General features: G+C 34.0%; 1 protein-coding gene across 1 annotated transcript; it reads right to left on the reverse strand.

Annotated features, from left to right (window-relative positions):
- Positions 1-854: 854 nt before the first annotated feature.
- On the reverse strand, positions 855-18,752 carry LOC137650258 (uncharacterized). Its single transcript, XM_068383557.1, has 8 exons — positions 18,671-18,752; positions 12,422-12,495; positions 10,639-10,760; positions 9,521-9,636; positions 7,925-8,094; positions 6,686-6,873; positions 4,715-4,825; positions 855-1,247 (listed from the first exon to the last, which is right to left on the reverse strand). The coding sequence occupies exons 1-8, from the start codon at positions 18,709-18,711 to the stop codon at positions 1,065-1,067; spliced, it is 1,005 nt and encodes a 334-aa protein (XP_068239658.1). The 5' UTR covers positions 18,712-18,752; the 3' UTR covers positions 855-1,064.
- Between the last annotated feature and the right edge of the window lie 357 nt (positions 18,753-19,109).

Consider the following 19,109-nt stretch of genomic DNA (forward strand, 5'->3'; position numbering starts at 1 on the left):
AGCCAATCTTCGTTCCATTCAGCTGGCTCGTCAATGATGCCTAATGTTCTAATTTTCACCATCAATTTATTATGAGGAACTTTGTCAAAAGTATTTCGAAAGTCTAGGTATATGACGTGAATTGCTTTGCTTTTGTCATAAATGGAAAGACGTGGAAAAATTCTAACAGATTTGTCACATGATCTCTTTTGACTAAAACAATTTTGGCTGTCTAAAAAAAGATTGTTTTTCTCTACATGTTCTACTATTGATTCTACCATAATTGATTCAAAATTTTTGCAAGGCACTGAAGCTAGACAGAGGTCTGTAGTTGCCAGGTTTTTATTTTGGTTCCTTCTTGTATATTGGAGGAACATTGCCTAGTTTCCATCCTTGTGGTGCCTTTCTTCCGTAGGCTCTTTCGAAACATTTTGTAAAAGTGTGGGGTTATCTCTTCCTTTAGTTCTATAATCTCTCTTGGATGAATATCATCTGGACCTGGTACCTTAGACATACTGAGTTTTTTTTTTTTTTACATCCATTGTAAATGTAATTCTATTTAATGGTTGTGGCCCTTCATATTTGATAGCTGGTTCGGAGAGGGTCGTTGATTCTTCCCCAGTGAATACGGCTTTGAAATATGCATTCATCAGTTCGGCTTTTTCCAAATCATTTGTTGTAATTTCTCAGAAGGAGTCTCTTAGAGAGAGAGAGAGAGAGAGAGAGAGAGAGAGAGAGAGAGAGAGAGAGAGAGAGAGAGTGTGTGTGTGTGTGTGTTTTACCTTACCATGTGACCACCTTCTATTATACGTCTTTTACTAATGGAATACATGCACATGTATCTACATCACACCAATTTTATAATAATTATATTTTATTTATTTTTATCCCATAGTGCCATAGTGTAAATACAAAACTAGAAATTTTAATATACTGTACAAAAAGCTAACAAGAGATTTAAGATTCGTGAAGCCGTTATAACATTTTGCACTTACATCATAATTCATCATATTCTATTGATTGCCAGAAGAGACACTCCTTCCAGTAACCATATTTCCCTGATGATTGAAAACTTGTTAAATATGTCAGTATTTCAGGGTTCCTTTGAGTTTCTTTGAAAATAATTCCTCAACTGATACAGGTTCTATCTCAGCCGATCCCCAAAGAGTCTTAACTTGCACTTGCTTATCCGGCATTACGAAGAATGTTGTGGATCGTCTGCTCCTGATTTTCAGCGAGTCTTCGGCTGGAATGACAACTCTGTGTTTCTGGAAAGCAAAGAAGAAAATGGCATTTAATTGCGACTAAAGTTTGAAGGCCGTTTCATCTGTCTTCATTACGAATTATTTGTAGACTGCCATGTGCATAGTAGGCCATAGGTGTTTGTCGTAACTTCATTTGATGTAGGATAGTTTCATTTTGATTATGGTAAAATGGTTACTTGAAACAACTTCAATTACCGAATTCTCCGTATATTTTACATGAATTCTTGATACCATTTTCCGATACTATCCTATATATTGGACATATATAGAGGAAATAACGTAAGGGCTTATACTTCACTTAGGCAGGTACGATTGCCCGAAAATGTACATGCACTCAAGTTTATATGAATATATATATATATATATATATATATATATATATATATATATATATATATATATATATATATATATATATATATGTGTGTGTGTGTGTGAGATATATTGTTATTGTTGCTATTGTTCTTCCTCTATCAGTCTAAATATCTGAAAAGCTTTAGGTCAAAATTATACCATAAACCTTTCTAGGGATGATGAGTAACGTTATGGCTCTATAAATCTTCCCTTAAGTCACGTTTACCCCATAGAAAGAAACAATGATTCACTTCGCCCATTCCTTCATCATCTTCATTCATCCTGACATACCTTGCAATTGTTTTATATAACCATAAGATGTAAGTTTCTTACTTTTATTCCATCAAATCCTGTTGGGTTTTCGACACTTTAACCTCTTAGTTTTAGTGTTTATACCATCAACAATATCTACGACAAGCATTCTGAAATATATAAACAGCAAGTCTCTTTTCCAAAAGACATTCTACATTCCAATTTACCCCCCAAGAATTCCTTATCTACCAATAAAGTCATCTCATTCTTTGCCTCATCATAACATCGAATTTACATAATTTAGCTCATAGTTTCCAAACGCAATCAATCGCTATATATATATATATATATATATATATATATATATATATATATATATATATATTTTATATATATATATATTATATATATATATATTATATATTATGTATATATATTTTATATATTATATATATATATATATATTTTATATATATATATATACATATATATATATATGTTTTATATATATACATTATATTATATATATATTATATATATTTATTATATATATATATATTTTATATATATATATATATATATATATATATATATATATATATATATATATGTGTGTGTGTGTGTGTGTGTGTGTGTGTACACAATATTGACATTTAAATGCTTTTGTAAAAAATTGGGACTACAAACGTGATAACTTGAAACCTATCTATCCATCTTTTCGATCATCTCATGATGCCTGTTGCATATTATATCGAGAAAAATCAATCTGAATTTTTATTATCTTCTTATTAATCAAACCTTACTGATATCCTACTATTAATTTTCTTTTCTTTTATTCCACAGATGTCTTCGAATTGAACAAGCGACGCAAGGTAAGTAAGATTTCACATCTGTTTATGGTACCATAAGATTTTTTATTTCTTTGAGACATATCTGCTCACACTATTTATTTAACATCAGACCAGCGGAAATTCAACTGCCATGCAGTGATCTCTTAACTTCTTGAATTAATTCTTAATGATTTTGAATGTAATTTCCTCTAGTTCAAAATCCTGTTAAGGTTGACGAGTATTTTTTTCTCCTTTTCAAAATAGAACTTTTGAGGGTTTTCGCGTGAAATTTATCCTTAAATATTTAATCGAAAAGTTAAAAAAAAGAGGTGATTATTGTCTTATTTTTAAATACACACACACACACACACATATATATATATATATATATATATATATATATATATATATATATATATATATATGTGTGTGTGTGTATATATATATATATATATATATATATATATATATATATATGTATATATATATATATATATATATATATATATATATATATATATATATATATATATATATATATATATATATACATATATATATATATATATATATATATATATATATATATATGTATATATATATATATATATATATATATACATATATATATATATATATATATATATATATATATATGTGTGTGTGTGTGTGTGTGTATTATTTATTGATAACTGATTGTGCTGATCAATGGCGAAACTTATTTCACATGAATGTAACGTTTTTCCCCGTGTCATGAACGTCTCCACATTTTTCTAGTGGTCTACAGTAACGGGAGTCATATCAAACAATCAAAATTCTGTATGAGAAAGCAGCTTTACCGATTTATTGTAACTAGGTCTACTTGTTTAATTGACTTTTAAAATGTAAGACAGAGTGTTTAGAAAATACACGACAGCGTGTTTTAAAAGTATCGGACAGCGTCTTTCTAAATGTAGAATAGCAGGTTTTGAAAGTGTAGGACCACGTTTTGAACATATAGGACAGCGCGTTTTAGAAATGTAAGTTTTTTTTTTTTTTTTTTTTTAATGTAGAACAACGTGTTTTATGATATTTATGACAATGTGCAGGTTATTTTATATTATTGAAATTACTCTCAAACAGGTAAGGACGAGTCACAATTTGTTTTTCCTACGGCTTTTGTTTATTACTTACTTGGCATAATTTTCAAATATTCTGAATTGAATGAACAAGTGGGATTATTGGAAGAATCTCTCTCTCTCTCTCTCTCTCTCTCTCTCTCTCTCTCTCTCTCTCTCTCTCTCGTTTTATTACTGTAATATCCTAGTAGGGTTTGTAAGTGTTTCAGAATTTGTTTCCAGACCTGGTTTTGTTAGTCACTATTTTATACCTTTGATTATATCGAACACTTTTCTGTTCATCAAAAAAAAAAAAAAAAAAAAAAAAAAAATTACAGTGAATATTAACGCAATGGAAAACTTGAAAGAAATAAGCCGATATAGAACCATAACCAGCATAAAGGAAAACTATATTTCTTAGATGCCAAAGTACAATACATATGATATGTTTTGAAAGCTAAGTAACATTCAATGGCAAACCGTTCAGGCTTAATTATGTAGTTCATGTAATGATGATTCTGAATTTTGGGCTGCCAAGTAATGTAGTATAAAGAAAGTTTAAGTTGTGGATAAAAATTGTTCCAAATATAATTCAGTTCAAGAACCACAGTGTTGTGACAGTGCTTTCGTCATTGAGTGCACTTCAAAGGCGCGTGGGTTCTTTTTGAGCTATTTTCTTAATTATCTTTGCTATTTTTTATAAATTTATATTTATAACTATATTTAATTGTTTGCATTTTCACTACTAATTAACAAATGGTAACGACATCAATGACCTTTGATGTCACAACAGAAGTGTTATAATTTTATATTTCAAACTTTATTTTATTGTTTGCAATTTCACTACTAATTAACACATGGTAACGGCATCAATGACCTTAGATGACACAACAAAAGTGAACTTAAAACCAATGAATAAAATGAAAGCTAAATTTACCAGTGCTCTGAATTTATTTGACGTCTGGAGCTCGAGCATATCACCAACCAATACCAAGGCAGTCTCTGGAATGGGCACGGCACTGACCCAGGTCCCGTCACGGAGGAACACCTTGAAATAATTAATGCCTGTGAATCATCAGTTAATTGGGAATGTAAGAAAGGCTGTTGAAATAAAGACATATTAGATACAAGACCCATATACTTCCTGGATCAGATTAACGAGCTCGAATTAATGTTCAGATCAACTGACTTTATTTCATAAAAATTAAGGTTCGAAATATAATTACAAAGTAGGTCTTTGATTCATTGTGTGTTGTTCTTTATTACTTCTGTATTCTTTATCTATCTTCAGTATTTATGAAGGCATATGCTTCTATCAGAATTTTTTAGTACATTGGAGCAAGAGTCCGTGCTTTATATTAACTAATGCACATCAGCAACTATCCCATCAACCAAAAGTACAAAGTGTTTTTTATTGGTTGCTGTTAAGAAATTATATTGAAATTCACTACTGCTAACGATGCTTGTAAGAGATTGTGTTCATTTTCGTATCTGCGTTTTCTCCCTTCCTCTGTCTGTCTACAAAATAGGAAATATTGTGTTTTTGTGAATTTGTTTATTAATGGGCTGTGGTACAAACAATTCTAATCTTATTTTGGAATGGTTTTTGGATGTTTGAATGTTGAAGGATAACATTTCCTACCATCTAATCCTCCCATCTTATCGTAGGGCCTATATGGATTAGCGTCCTTACCTATATCTTCCCACTTCATCCTGGATGGACTAGCTTCCTTACCTCAAATCCTCCCACCTTATCCTAGATGGATTAGCTTCCTTACCTCAAATCCTCCCACCTTATCCTAGATGGATTAGCTTCCTTACCTCAAATCCTCTCACCTCATCCTGGATGGATTAGCTTCTTTACCTCTAATCTTCCCACCTTACCTTGGATGGATTAGATTCCTTACCTCTAATCCTCCCACCTTACTCTGGATGGATTAGCTTCCTTACCTCAAATTCTCCCGCCTTAACCTAGAGGGATTAACTTCCTTACCTCAAATCTTCCCACCTTATCCTGGATGGATTAGCTTCCTTGCCTCTAATCCTCCCACCTCATCCTGAATGAATTAGCTTCCTTACCTTAAATCCTTCCCACCTCATCCTGGAAGAGTTACATTTCCTTACCTCAAATCCTCATACCTCATCCTTGAAAGATTACGTTTCCTTACCTCTAATCCTCCTACCTCATCCTGAATGTATTAGCTTCCTTACCTCAAATCCTCCCACCTTATCCTGAATGTATTGGCTTCCTTACCTCTAATCCTCCCAACTCATCCTGAATGCATTAGTTTCCTTACCTCAAATCCTTATGCCTCATCCTTGAAGGATTGCGTTTCCTTACCTCTAATCCTCCCTCCTCATCTTGAATGTATTAGCTTCCTTACCTCAAATCCTCCCACGTCATCGTGGAAGGGTTACATTTCCTTACCTCAAATCCTCATACCTCATCCTTGAAGGATTACGTTTCCTTACCTCTAGTCCTCCCACCTCATCCTGATTGCATTAGTTTCCTTACCTCAAATCCTTATGCCTTATCCTTGAAGGATTGCGTTTCCTTACCTCTAATCCTCCCTCCTCATCTTGAATGTATTAGCTTCCTTACCTCAAATCCTCCCACGTCATCGTGGAAGGGTTACATTTCCTTACCTCAAATCCTCATACCTCATCCTTGAAGGATTACGTTTCCTTACCTCTAGTCCTCCCACCTCATCCTGATTGCATTAGTTTCCTTACCTCAAATCCTTATGCCTTATCCTTGAAGGATTGCGTTTCCTTACCTCTAATCCTCCCTCCTCATCTTGAATGTATTAGCTTCCTTACCTCAAATCCTCCCACGTCATCGTGGAAGGGTTACATTTCCTTACCTCAAATCCTCATACCTCATCCTTGAAGGATTGCGTTTCCTTACCTCTAGTCCTCCCACCTCATCCTGAAATATAAAGGTAATGGTGCCCCAATCGGTGTGGGCACCAAAGCGGGTGGACTTTTGTAAGAGGTGTTGTGGTACTGGTGGATAGTGGAGCAGACGTAGATTCGTCAGACCTTTTTCACTCGCGATATGTTTGTGGATGTTTGCAATGGCGTTTTTGTCTATCTCTGAATAATGAGAGAAGGAGAGAAATGACATTATTAAGAATGTAGAAAACTTGTCGACGACTGTTGTTTTTATATGTTAATCTTGGCTTAGTGGCTTTAACGTGTGAATGAAAATAATTTTATTTTATTTATGGGGGCTTGTGCTGACACCAGCACTGAAATCTATAGATTATTCTTTTAAAGTTTGATTTTGGTCATGCGTGATATTTCTCTTTCTTTAATTCATATTCTTTCTAATACTTTCTATCTACCTTCGTGAGTCTGATTAACAAAAACATATTTACACTCGTTGCGTTTTAATGTCTAACTGAGGTTACAATTTACTGGTGACAGAACAACACCTTACAGTTTCTTCTGGCCAATATAGGGTGGGTTTGTTTACATTATGGTAAGGGAACGACCGACGCTGGCATCTGCTGCTGCCAGGCGGTAAAGTTGAAATCAAATAATTATAAAGAAACAAAACTGGGAATCACATAATCAGATTATTTCAACATATTCAGCATCGTATGAAGACTGGGAAGAGAGGAACATGAAAGTGGCTGGAGGGGAAGACAGATTCTTCGTAGGTGGTTAATGCTGGCAGTGGTCATTACGTAGTCTACTGTATGCATTACTTCAGGATCTTTCCTGGGTTCCTTCTGTTCCTATTTGCACTTGGTTTATACCCTTCTACTTTACCTTCGTTCTCACTTTATTTCTTCCTTCTTGTTATCCAGCCTCTTTTTAACGTGTACTTAGTAGTACAAATACCGAGTTTCCCCACAATTGCACATGGGGAAGCAAAATGGTCTTGCAGGCCCTAGTGCTGGGGTATGTAGCCCAAAATTCATAAATCAAAACCTATCCAGTCTGTGAAATAAAACTTGAGGGAGGCTGGATTGACAGCTGAAATAAAAGAATTAAAAAAAAGAAGAGAAAAATTCGGAACAGTTTAGAGCTGAAGGGACCAGTCAAAACCCTTTGGTAATGCCTACATTGTGTGTTCAGAGTGAGGTTCATTGACAGAAGTACCCCTCTTCAAGAGCAGTTTTAAACTCGTATACCATACCAAGTCCCAGAGCAATTGCAGTGAGGATCCGTTCAGTAAATATTTTCAAGGCGTCCAATAGGTTCTCGGCTGCTGGTTTGAAGTCTGGCACTAGGTCGTTAGGAAAAACTCCTCCTTTCCTTATTATGTCGTAGGATTCATGGAGCTCGTGGGAATATTCGTAGTCCAACCTGGAAAAACATAATGGTCCGTGATATGTGACTTATTTATAAGATGTATCCTTAACTGTCGATCAATTCTGACTAATGGGCACAATTCTAAGAATTACTTGCGATGTACAGAATCTGCGATATGACATCACAAACGAAACTAGTTTTTAAACTTTGCTGATAAGTATTACTTCTCTTACTCATCAATATAAAATTGATGAAATTGTTTGTATTAACATTTATCTAGGTGTTATCTTCAACTTTGTCAACTAGATTTGTTCGAGGTTTATCAAGGCAATGTATTTCAGTACAGCATTTTGTTTGGTGCACTAATAATTGGTTTATGATATAGTAATCTTATTAAAAAGTGAACTGCCCGTGGGCCTTGTATCATTTTGCTATGTGACGTGATCTGAATGAATTTAATTTTTTTTTTTTTAATTTCAAAAATGTAACGGCTTAAATGCTGGAATGCAAAGATAATAAGTTAAAAAATTCTGAAATCGGCTGAGAAGTGTGCATACATTGGATGATCCTATGGCAAGATGGAGAGAGGTCAATTGACGTATAAATGCAGTATTACGTGACATGTTGGATGTCATAAATTGCTGTTAGAATAGTTGGGAATAGTTCAATGTATGTAAGAGAAGGAACGTCCTATTGATAAGACTTTTCTTTAAAAGTGTTATACTCGTATTAAGCAATAGAACTGCGTGAAGGAAAGTTTCATCCACTTAGCTAGAGAATAAATGTTGCATGACTCTAGTTTTGTATGGGTGTATCTCCTTCAAGGGATATAAGGGTATTTTTGACACACACACTCACACACACCATATAAACGTTTTAACATTTTTATGTAAACGTTTTAACATTTTTTAGAAGAGTTTTATCAATAAGATGTCTCTTCTCTGATGCACAATACATTGCAACCTCCCCCCCCCCCCCGACTGTCAGTTGATTGTTGCTGCCGTGGCGGTAACCGTAACTACTTGGATATTGCCACTAGAAAGTACCGTTATGACTAAACATTTCAATTAATCCTATCCCAATGGAAAGATCTTAGCCTTGATAGATAGTGTGTGATAAATAAGAAGCAGATTAATGGTGTGAAATTAATGTTTGTGTGTACAGTATGTGTGTTCATGCATTATAAACTTTTTTTGGGTCTAGTTTGCTTTGAAGCCTGCGTAGAATGTAACAATCGCACTTATCTATTCGTATTGAAATTTTTCATTTTATCTAAATTGTTTGCATAAATATCATGCAGTTCAACAGGATGTCTTGCGTTCCAGACAAGTAATTTTGTGGCATTAACAGGTACTGTACAATAGATGACGGTTTATAATTCTTGTATCATAAGTAATCACTATAATGGAATGTAGAAAGATTAAATAGTTGCAGAATTATTGGAGTTTTAAAAGAAAGATGTATTTCTTTTTTTGCTCACCTTTGTTCGTCGATCGCCATGTAACCTTCTTTCTTGTCAACGTCGAGATGGTACCTTTCTTTATCTCCTCGTGGGAACGCAAAGAATGTGGAGCCGGTCTTTTCCACCCTGTCGACCTGATGTTAGAAGGATATTGTGGTAATGCAATGGTTTCTCATACCGTTAAAAGTAACTGTAATAGACGCGAGCTTGAGACTGCTAATTTGAAACGTAAAAACTTACGTATCGTGCAGAAGGTCGGGCCAAGTATTTTTAGTTTTCCATGCTATGTAGGGGCTAGTACCCAGAGGGGATATGGTTGTATGAAGCCAAGTTTAGAAATTCTTGGCTACAGAAAAATATTTTATTTTGAGGTTTTCCCCTTTTACAGATAAAAAAAAAGTGACTACTATTAATTTCTTGTAAGCATTGACTGATATGGTCCAGTAGGTGATAAATATCAGGCTCCCAGACCCAATTGCCGGGCCATATGACCTAAGTTTCACAAATGAATAATTATATAAACATGCATCAAAAAGAAAATCTAGCTAGTCTCTGGGAAAGCCCTGTAAATTTAGAGCAATTATATAAGATGATGACCCTGTATGTTACTCATTAAATACACATACACAAGTCCTTAGAATCCAAACCGATTGGACTTGAATCATAAAAATCCAATATTATTTATGAACACAATTTAAAGCTGAAACAAGACATATGCTAGTAATGCATCTATTCTTTATTAAAAAAAAAAAAAACTAACTAATTAGAAATTGAGAAAAACCTTAGAGAATTTTTCTGTTGTTGGCAGATGCAATGGTTCAGCTGTGATTTTTCACGAGGAAAAGATGTGCTAAAAAGATAATGTGGGAGGCGAGATATCATTCATTGAAGATAAGACTGCAGTAGAAAGTATCAAAAGCACTAATATAAAGTTAAAAAAAAAAAGTGTCTTTCAATGAAAAAAGAAAAACTTTTTAGTTTCTGTTAAAATTTTGGTTAGATATACAAGAAATGCATACTTCGTAGAAATCAGATCATCTTAATCAAGTATTTTGAATGAAGAATCAAGAAACTTATTATGAATTTGGCCGAAATAAATGAGTATTTTCATGCATTATTCCGAAAATGATATTCACCTGATCCAGTAGGCTTCCGAGACCTTTTAGGTAAGCAAACCCGAAGTCTTGAAAGGCTTCTGAAAGTTCCTTTCCAACTCTTAGCAACTCCTCATCTGTCGGCTCTGATTTGTGGTCCAGACCTAAAAATGTGAAAGATTTTATGAAAAAATCAAGTGATGGTATATAAATCGAAAGGGAAAAATCATCTGATAGTGAAAAATTCAAATGGTGGTTAATACGAGTATATCAGAAGTGAAAATTCAAATGATGATGAAAATGTAAATTCCAACTGTGATTGAACACAAAACCTTTTTAAGTTAGAAATTCGAGTGATAGTGATATATTGTTAGTAAAAAAAAATCAAATTATGGTTTTAATATTTTTTAAGTGAAAAATTAAAATAAAATATATCGTAAGTGAAAATTCATGTAATGGTAAATATTCAACTGATGGAATTATATCAAATAGGAAATCAGTTTATATTAAAGGCCTTTCAAGTGATACTGAATTTAATGTAAGAACATTTTAGCACTTTAAGTGTAAATATATCGTTAAAGAAATATTGAAAGTATGGTAAATATATCGTAAGGAACCATGTCATTAAGAAAACATCTTTTTGCATTTCCCCAAATTCTCTAAAACCCATGTCGTAATATAATGGGAAAGTCCCTTCCAAGACTAAACCTACCTCTCAGTTGTTTAGTGTAAAGGGAAAAATTGATTTAAACAAAGTTTAAATCCACTTAAACCTATGGCAGCTTTATATTCAATCCTTAGATTGCAGTGGAAGTTTTGATGCTCTAGAATTAATTCAAAGCTGAAAGTGACCAAGTTGAAAGCATTGAAATTCTTGAAATATAGTTTTTATTGCATAGCGAATGCTACTTGTATCGCAGGGTTACAAGATGATTTCCACAGGATTATCGTACATGAGCCTTAAAATTATCGTTTTTTAACCAAAGTTATCGTACAGACTTTCAACATAATTATTAAGGAGTAACATAATGACTTATTTCAAAGTATTTTAGTATTATTGTTTAATTAACACTTATATATATATATATATATATATATATATATATATATATATATATATATATATATATATATATATATATATATATATATATATATATATATATACCTAAGGTATGTATCATACATCGTACCGGACCCAAAATAATCGTACGTGTACGATGATTATCGTACGTATGGCAACCCTGTGTGCGATCTCTCATTGTGGGAGGGGGGTGGGGGGAAGTTCGGACAATAGATTTCATATGGAAATTGAAGCTTTTTATGACATCATATGTAATAACTTTTAGTGCAATAGATAGAGAACGAGATGATGATTTATTCACATTGACGATTAGACCACAATTACTTTCATGCTCCATTGCAATCTCAAGTATGGGTGTATCTTCATTTATCGTGAAACCAACTATTTAGACCAATGTTTAAATGTATAATTGTAATGGTATTGCAACGATTGCGATTATTGAATATCATAATTAAAAAAACCTTAGGAAGACCATGGTTTGGAAACAAAAATTCCAAATTACTTCTTGTATCTCTTATATATCTCCTATATAAATGAAAATTACAATATTTTTACCTTTCTAGTACAGCAATACTGTAATAATATTTATTTAGTGATTTTTTATTTGGAAAATTTCCTCATTTCATTGCCTTCCAAAAGAGATTCGAAGGATAGCTTTGAAACGTGTTGAGTCATCAGATTTATTTCAGCAATTTTAAACTTCTTGCTAACCTCTCCTTGCTACTTCTATTACCTACTCACCCAGCTGTCCAATGTCGACCACGGGCAATTGGTTGATATTCTGGTCGCCTGACATTGTTCTGGATATAGTTATGCTGAAAAAGATAGAATATAAGAAAAATTAAGGTAAATACTAAATGTATTCATACATTAAATTTATAATTTATCTCTTAAGATAAAATGAATGACAATGATATATATATATATATATATATATATATATATATATATATATATATATATATATATATATATATATATATATATATATGACAGCTCTTCAACAATGTTCTCTATCCTGAAAGAAAAACGACAGAAAATAGTATCTTGTTTCTACAATTATTTGATATTCTGAAAACTTTAGTCAACCAGTATCTTATGGCTATCACTAGGAAAGCCTTGGAAAGGTATAAAAAATGTGTACAATGGCACAGCAGCCATGGAAGTGAAAATAAGACGAGAAAAGTTTACAAAGAAATACCACTGGATACTGACAGATCTGGGAATTTCCATCATGCTAACCACCCAGTATCTCAAGCTGTTTTGAGATGTACGGCAACACGTTGAGAAATGACCCCATTGTTGCGAAGGGCTTGGAAGTCCCCTTCTGAGGTCTGTTGTCATGAGGCCTGTGTATCTGGCTTGTTTGTTGTGAACATTAAGACTTGCTATCCCATCGACGTGTGATTAACACTTGCTATCCCATCGACGTGTGAAGGTTTATCAGTAGAGTTACGTAATTTCGAACCTTGCCCTGAATGATGGTGATTTCACCCAGATGGATATCTTCACTACACTTATTTCTATCTTAAATTGTCACAAGAAAGCCTTACCAGTGCTTTAGAATTTAGATTATGAAGTGGTATTGGTAATGTTATAATCTATTCTCAATTTGGATCTGCCAACTCCTCAAACTTTTGAATCAAGGATGAAATGCATAGGAAGAAAACTACTTCCTTAGAGGGTTTGCGCCATCGGTGAAGCTCATACGGTGCATTGTAGGCCATTTTCTGTACAAAATTGGCACTTATCAGCTCTCACTTTTCATAACTTTTAACTGTACTTCTGTCCCCGCTTCATTTCTTCCATCTTGCTGGCCAACCTCTTAAATCTATTTTAATAATGCAACTGTATGTTTTTCCCTAATTGCTCATGGGTACAGAATGGCCTTATGGGAGTTATAGCCCAAATTCAATGATCTAGTCTAATACATATAATTCTTAATTACTAAGGTGGTGGTGTTTTTTTTTTTTTTTTTTTTTTTGTTTGTTTTTTTTTTTTTTTTTTTTTGTCAAATCCACATTATTAAAGCACTTAAAGAATAAGAAAGTCTTCAGTTTCTTCTTGAAAACCTCAATATCTTCAGTCTTTGTGTGCCCAGTTGGAGCTTGTCGTATAGTCTTGGACCGCATATTTGAAAGCTCTAGAACCTGCAGTAGACATATATCTTGGCTTCAATAATTTTAAACCATATGTAACTATTCCTGTGTCTACACGATTCGTTGGCTGCACGATGTGTAGCAATTTTCTTAAATATTTTGGACGTCCGGTTCTGATAACTTGATGAGTTGTTGCACATCTTATACTCTATCCTAGCTTTAATATGCAGCCAGTGCAATTCAATTAGTATATGAGTATAGTAATCCTTTCTCTGGGTGGGTCACCTTTTAAAAGTCTTGCTCCTCTGTTTATTTTTTTTTAAATCTTAAGTTGCACTTTGGGTAGATTGAAGTAGATGGAGTTGCAGTCGTCAATTCTGGCAATAACACAGTTTATCAGAAGGTTTCTTTACATATTCATCCAAATACTTCCTTATAAAAGCCATATTTCTGAGATTCCCAGCAGTTTTTACCACATTATTTGTTTGAATATTGAGAGAAGTTACAGTCAAGAGATACCCTTAGGTCACAGTCAAGAGATACCCTTAGGTCACGAACTATACTAAATTTCGGGACCGAGTTGTTGTTAATATTTATTTGGATGTTGTCCAACTTTCCAGTCACCACAAACTCAATTTTATTTTATTTTAGTTTTAGTTGTTTAACTATCATCCATTCCATAACACTGGTAAGGATTAGCCTTAAAGTTTCAACAGTATCACCAATGTCACTTATGGAGAAGAAAAATTGTATATTATCTGCAAATAGTTTAGACTTCACTTCGAACCTCTGTAGTACTTTTGATAATCCGATAGTATAGACACAGAATAAGATTGTGTCTAGTACATCACTGTGGGAGTATCTGTTTAATGGTTCTTATGTCGAATGACAGTTTCTATTTTGTACCCAGTAGTTTCTGTCAACCAAGTAGCCTTCTAGATGCTCAAAGGCTTGATCTTCAATACCGATAGACCATGAATCATTTAGTAGCAGTTCATGCACAACTGTATCAAAAGCAGCACTAAGATCTAGTAATTCAAGATTTTACATTTTTTCTCACCAATGATTTCCAGCAGATTATTTATAACAGAGCAAATAGCTATCTCCTTAGAGTATAATTGTCTGTGTGCTGACTTTTATTCAATTTTTATTTCTGTATCTTGATTGGTTGTCTAGCAATGCTCCGATTCTTTCTAAGTGGCTAACTAGTTGCTGAAGAAATACATATTCTAGCACCTTTGAAATAAAGGATAGATTTGAAATAGGTCTGCATGAACTTAATTCCTGATAACCTAGAGCACATTTCAGAACCAATGTAACTGGTGACACTTACTCAGATTTTGGAAACTTGCACTCATCGATATTAGTATTTACTATTCTTGTCATTATGTCGGCAAGACTCGAAGTTTCTTTCTTCAATTACTTTAGATATGAGCCTCGGATCAGTCGCATAGTTTGTTTTCTTTGCTCTTAATAATCCTTGTGGCTTTATCCAGACCGTTTCGCTCCTTTCTCCATTAAAGTTGAATCATAGATATCCATTTAATGTTGGAACATGCCCCACTGATTTATGTGGGCCATCATAGGCTACGTCTTCGGAGTGTCGTGGTAGTGTGTCTGTCGCAGTCTTTTTTCTGAGATTTTCACATCTTTTGGTATGAAAATTTTTATAAATATTAGTATTTATTTTTGTGTAGAGGGGATAACTACAGTGAAGACTTCTTTCTGGCTTCTATTATTTCAGCAAATTATTGGGGATTAGGCTGCTATCCCCACGCACTTTTTTTTTTACTCTAGCAGTTACCTGTAGCTATTTACAGCCATGTACCTTGTGAATTATATCTGGGATTAGACATTGCTGTGTGCGCGTTCATGTAATTGAATAATGACAGAAAATATTAATGCTAATAACCCACGCAATCATTTAAACATCTTTCTGTATTTTTCAAGAATATGAAACAAAACACATTAAATTCATGTCCACTGACCCTTACTTTATTATATTGGCCAATTACAGTACTATTATTTCTGAATCTGCATTTACATTCAATCATTATTTTAAATATTCCCCCCGCCTTTATATATATATATATATATATATATATATATATATATATATATATATATATATATATATATATATATATATATATAAAGAAAAGGGTACTTATTAACATCTTTTAGGGATGAGACCCACTCGCCATACCTAACCCTGGGTTCACGTGTGTTCGTAGCATTATAGGATTGTGGAATTTATATCCCAGAAAGAAAACTGAGACTTTAAATTATTATTCGTTATTTCAAAACTCCCAAGGTGCGCACAGGAAATTACTGCGTAATGAAACACTTCACTTTTTCTGATAGTGATAATTTGCTGTCTGCTCTACCTATATGAGGTGTCGATGAGTATTTCTGATTAGAATTAAAATTGTGCAGATACCAGATATTGGTAACTACTGTATATAATATTGTATTTCACAAGTAGTTTTCCTTTATCAATTTTTTTTAATCATGTAACTTCCAAATATCTTTATGGGTACATTCCTTCTTTTCATAGATTAAATTTTCAAGATTACTGTGTATCTATAGTTTACAGTGAACATTGGTTAACGGTGTCTGAAATGGAAGTGTCTTTAAAACCCTGTGTTAATCAAGATTGGAAGTTATGCTAGACTACGCATTTGTTAACTAATTATATTCAGTTTAAAGAAATTCACTGTACCCCCGCCTTTTCTGGCCAATGACTCACACTTCGGTAAAGGAAGAGAGAGAGAGAGAGAGAGAGAGAGAGAGAGAGAGAGAGAGAGAGAGAGAGAGAGAGAGAGAGAGAGAGAGAGGAACGACGCATTTGTTAACTAATTATATTCAGTTTAAGGAAATTCACCCTACCCCCGCCTTTTCTGGCCAATGACTCACACTTCGGTAAAGGAAGAGAGAGAGAGAGAGAGAGAGAGAGAGAGAGAGAGAGAGAGAGAGAGAGAGAGAGAGAGAGAGAGAGAGAGAGTGAGGAACGACGCATTTGTTAACTAATTATATTCAGTTTAAGGAAATTCACCCTACCCCCGCCTTTTCTGGCCAATGACTCACACTTCGGTAAAGGAAGAGAGAGAGAGAGAGAGAGAGAGAGAGAGAGAGAGAGAGAGAGAGAGAGAGAGAGAGAGAGAGAGAGAGAGGTGGGGGAGGATGCGATGTACTGTATATTTCATAAAACAAATGAATGTACACATCGGGTTTACAAAACGTCTATTGAGGGAAGATCGATTTTTCCACCGTTTCTATCCTTAGAAAGCTTGATGTATCACTGAAAGTGAAAATTTATGTGTAAGCACCAAAAAAATATTGTTAGGATTTATTTATGCGGTTCACACACTAGATATATGTATTTTAGACTTCAACATTAATCGGTTTCCTCTAACAGTGGGTGGCTTCAGTGAAAAATACGTAACTCATTGAATCATTCATACTTCTAAGTGCTGGATCATAGATGAAACTCCTGTGCAGTACAACATCAACCATGTCAATTGCTTCGTATCATATACCTGCACAGACGACTCACTAGCAGCACGTTGAACATTCCCACTACAAGCTGTGCTATCCAAGGCAATATTGGAGACTCTCCAGCGATCTCTTCAAACGTCTCTTTTCCCATCTATCAAACTCTTCTCTAGTCCTTTTTTTTTTTTTTTTTTTCATTTGTGGCGGGGATCTCCAGAAAGGGTTACCCTCTTAGATTTCAGTAAGGAATCACTGGGATGCTCAAGATATGATAAGTGTGTCGAGGGCATATTTACAGTTTAGGTTCAAATTTAATTCACTATATTTTACGGTGAAGAAAATTAACACATTGTTTAGTTTATTTTGTATTCAAATAAATTTTGCGATAAATAAAAATGATCTTACAATACTAAGATGTAAAGGGAGTCTTTCTCTAGATATTTTAACGTGAAGGCCAACAAGTTATGTATAGATTTTTTTATTCGTGTTATACGTCCCAGCACAGCATTGAGGCTATATTATTATTATTATTATTATTATTATTATTATTATTATTATTATTACTTGCTAAGCTATAACTCTAGTTGGAAAAGCAGGATGCTATAAGCCCAGAGGCCCCAACAGGGAAAATAGCCCGATGAGGAAAGGAAACAAGGAAAAATAAAATATTTCAAGAACAATAACATTAAAATAAATATTTCCTATATGAACTAAAAACTTTAACAAAACAAGAGGAAGAGAATTTAGAATAGTGTACCCGAGTGTACCCTCAAGCAAGAGAACTCTAACCCAAGACAGTGGAAGACCATGGTACAGAGGCTATGGCACTACTCAAGACTAGAGAACAATGGTTTGATTTTGGAGTGTCCTTCTCCTAGAAGAGCTGCTTACCATAGCTAAAGAGTCTCTTCTACCCTTACCAAGAGGAAATAAGCCACTGAACTTTACAGTCCAGTAGTTAAACCCTTTGAGCGAGGAAGAATTGTTTGGTAATCTCAGTGTTGTCAGGTGTATGAGGACAGAGGAGAATCTGTAAAGAATAAGCCACCCTATTCGGTGTATATGTAGGCAAAGGGAAAGTGGACCGTAACCATAGAGAAGGATCCAATGTAGTACTGTCTGGGCAGTCAAAGGACCCCATAACTCTCTAGCCTAGCGGTAGTATCTCAACTAGGAAGGCCATTCATTCAGTGCCGTGCTGCAACTGAAATGGAGGTAACGTAGAAGGCTAAAAATTGGAGCACCTATGGACCGAAGGAACCCTGCAAAGACCCTTGAGAAATGCGCACAGTATGATGCGTGAGGAGCACTGGTGGCACTACCCCTTGTGTTTCCTACAAGGTTGAAATGATGAAATTTGATTAAGTTAAAACGAGTAGGAACAAGTGCAACTTACTTGAACAGTAGTCTCCCGTAGATTGGAACTTTCAATTTCATTTATCTAGTGAACAGCAGGCAACTATATTACTCTCTGAGGCTCCTTATCATATTAAATATTTTATCGGGACACGTGAGAAAAGATGGAAGCCAAGTGGTACATTAATTTTATCGAAATTCTTACAGATGTAAGGTCGTTCTGAATATTTAGAGCATTTTTAAGAGGACTAAAGTGACTAGCCACGAAATATTGTAATTGTAACCAAGAGTATCATCATTTTACTAATCACTGAAAATGGAAACTTAGTTAACTAATGATATATTATGCGTAGGACTGCGAATCATTTGCATCTGACTGATAAATTGGTATGGAACCATATAACCAAATGGAAATACTACAGTAAAAAAGGCTCAGAAAAAAAAGTCAACTTTACTGAAGGTGATTTATTAGACCACTG

Source organism: Palaemon carinicauda, chromosome 11 (genome assembly GCF_036898095.1).
Source record: "Palaemon carinicauda isolate YSFRI2023 chromosome 11, ASM3689809v2, whole genome shotgun sequence".
Lineage (NCBI taxonomy): Eukaryota > Metazoa > Arthropoda > Malacostraca > Decapoda > Palaemonidae > Palaemon > Palaemon carinicauda.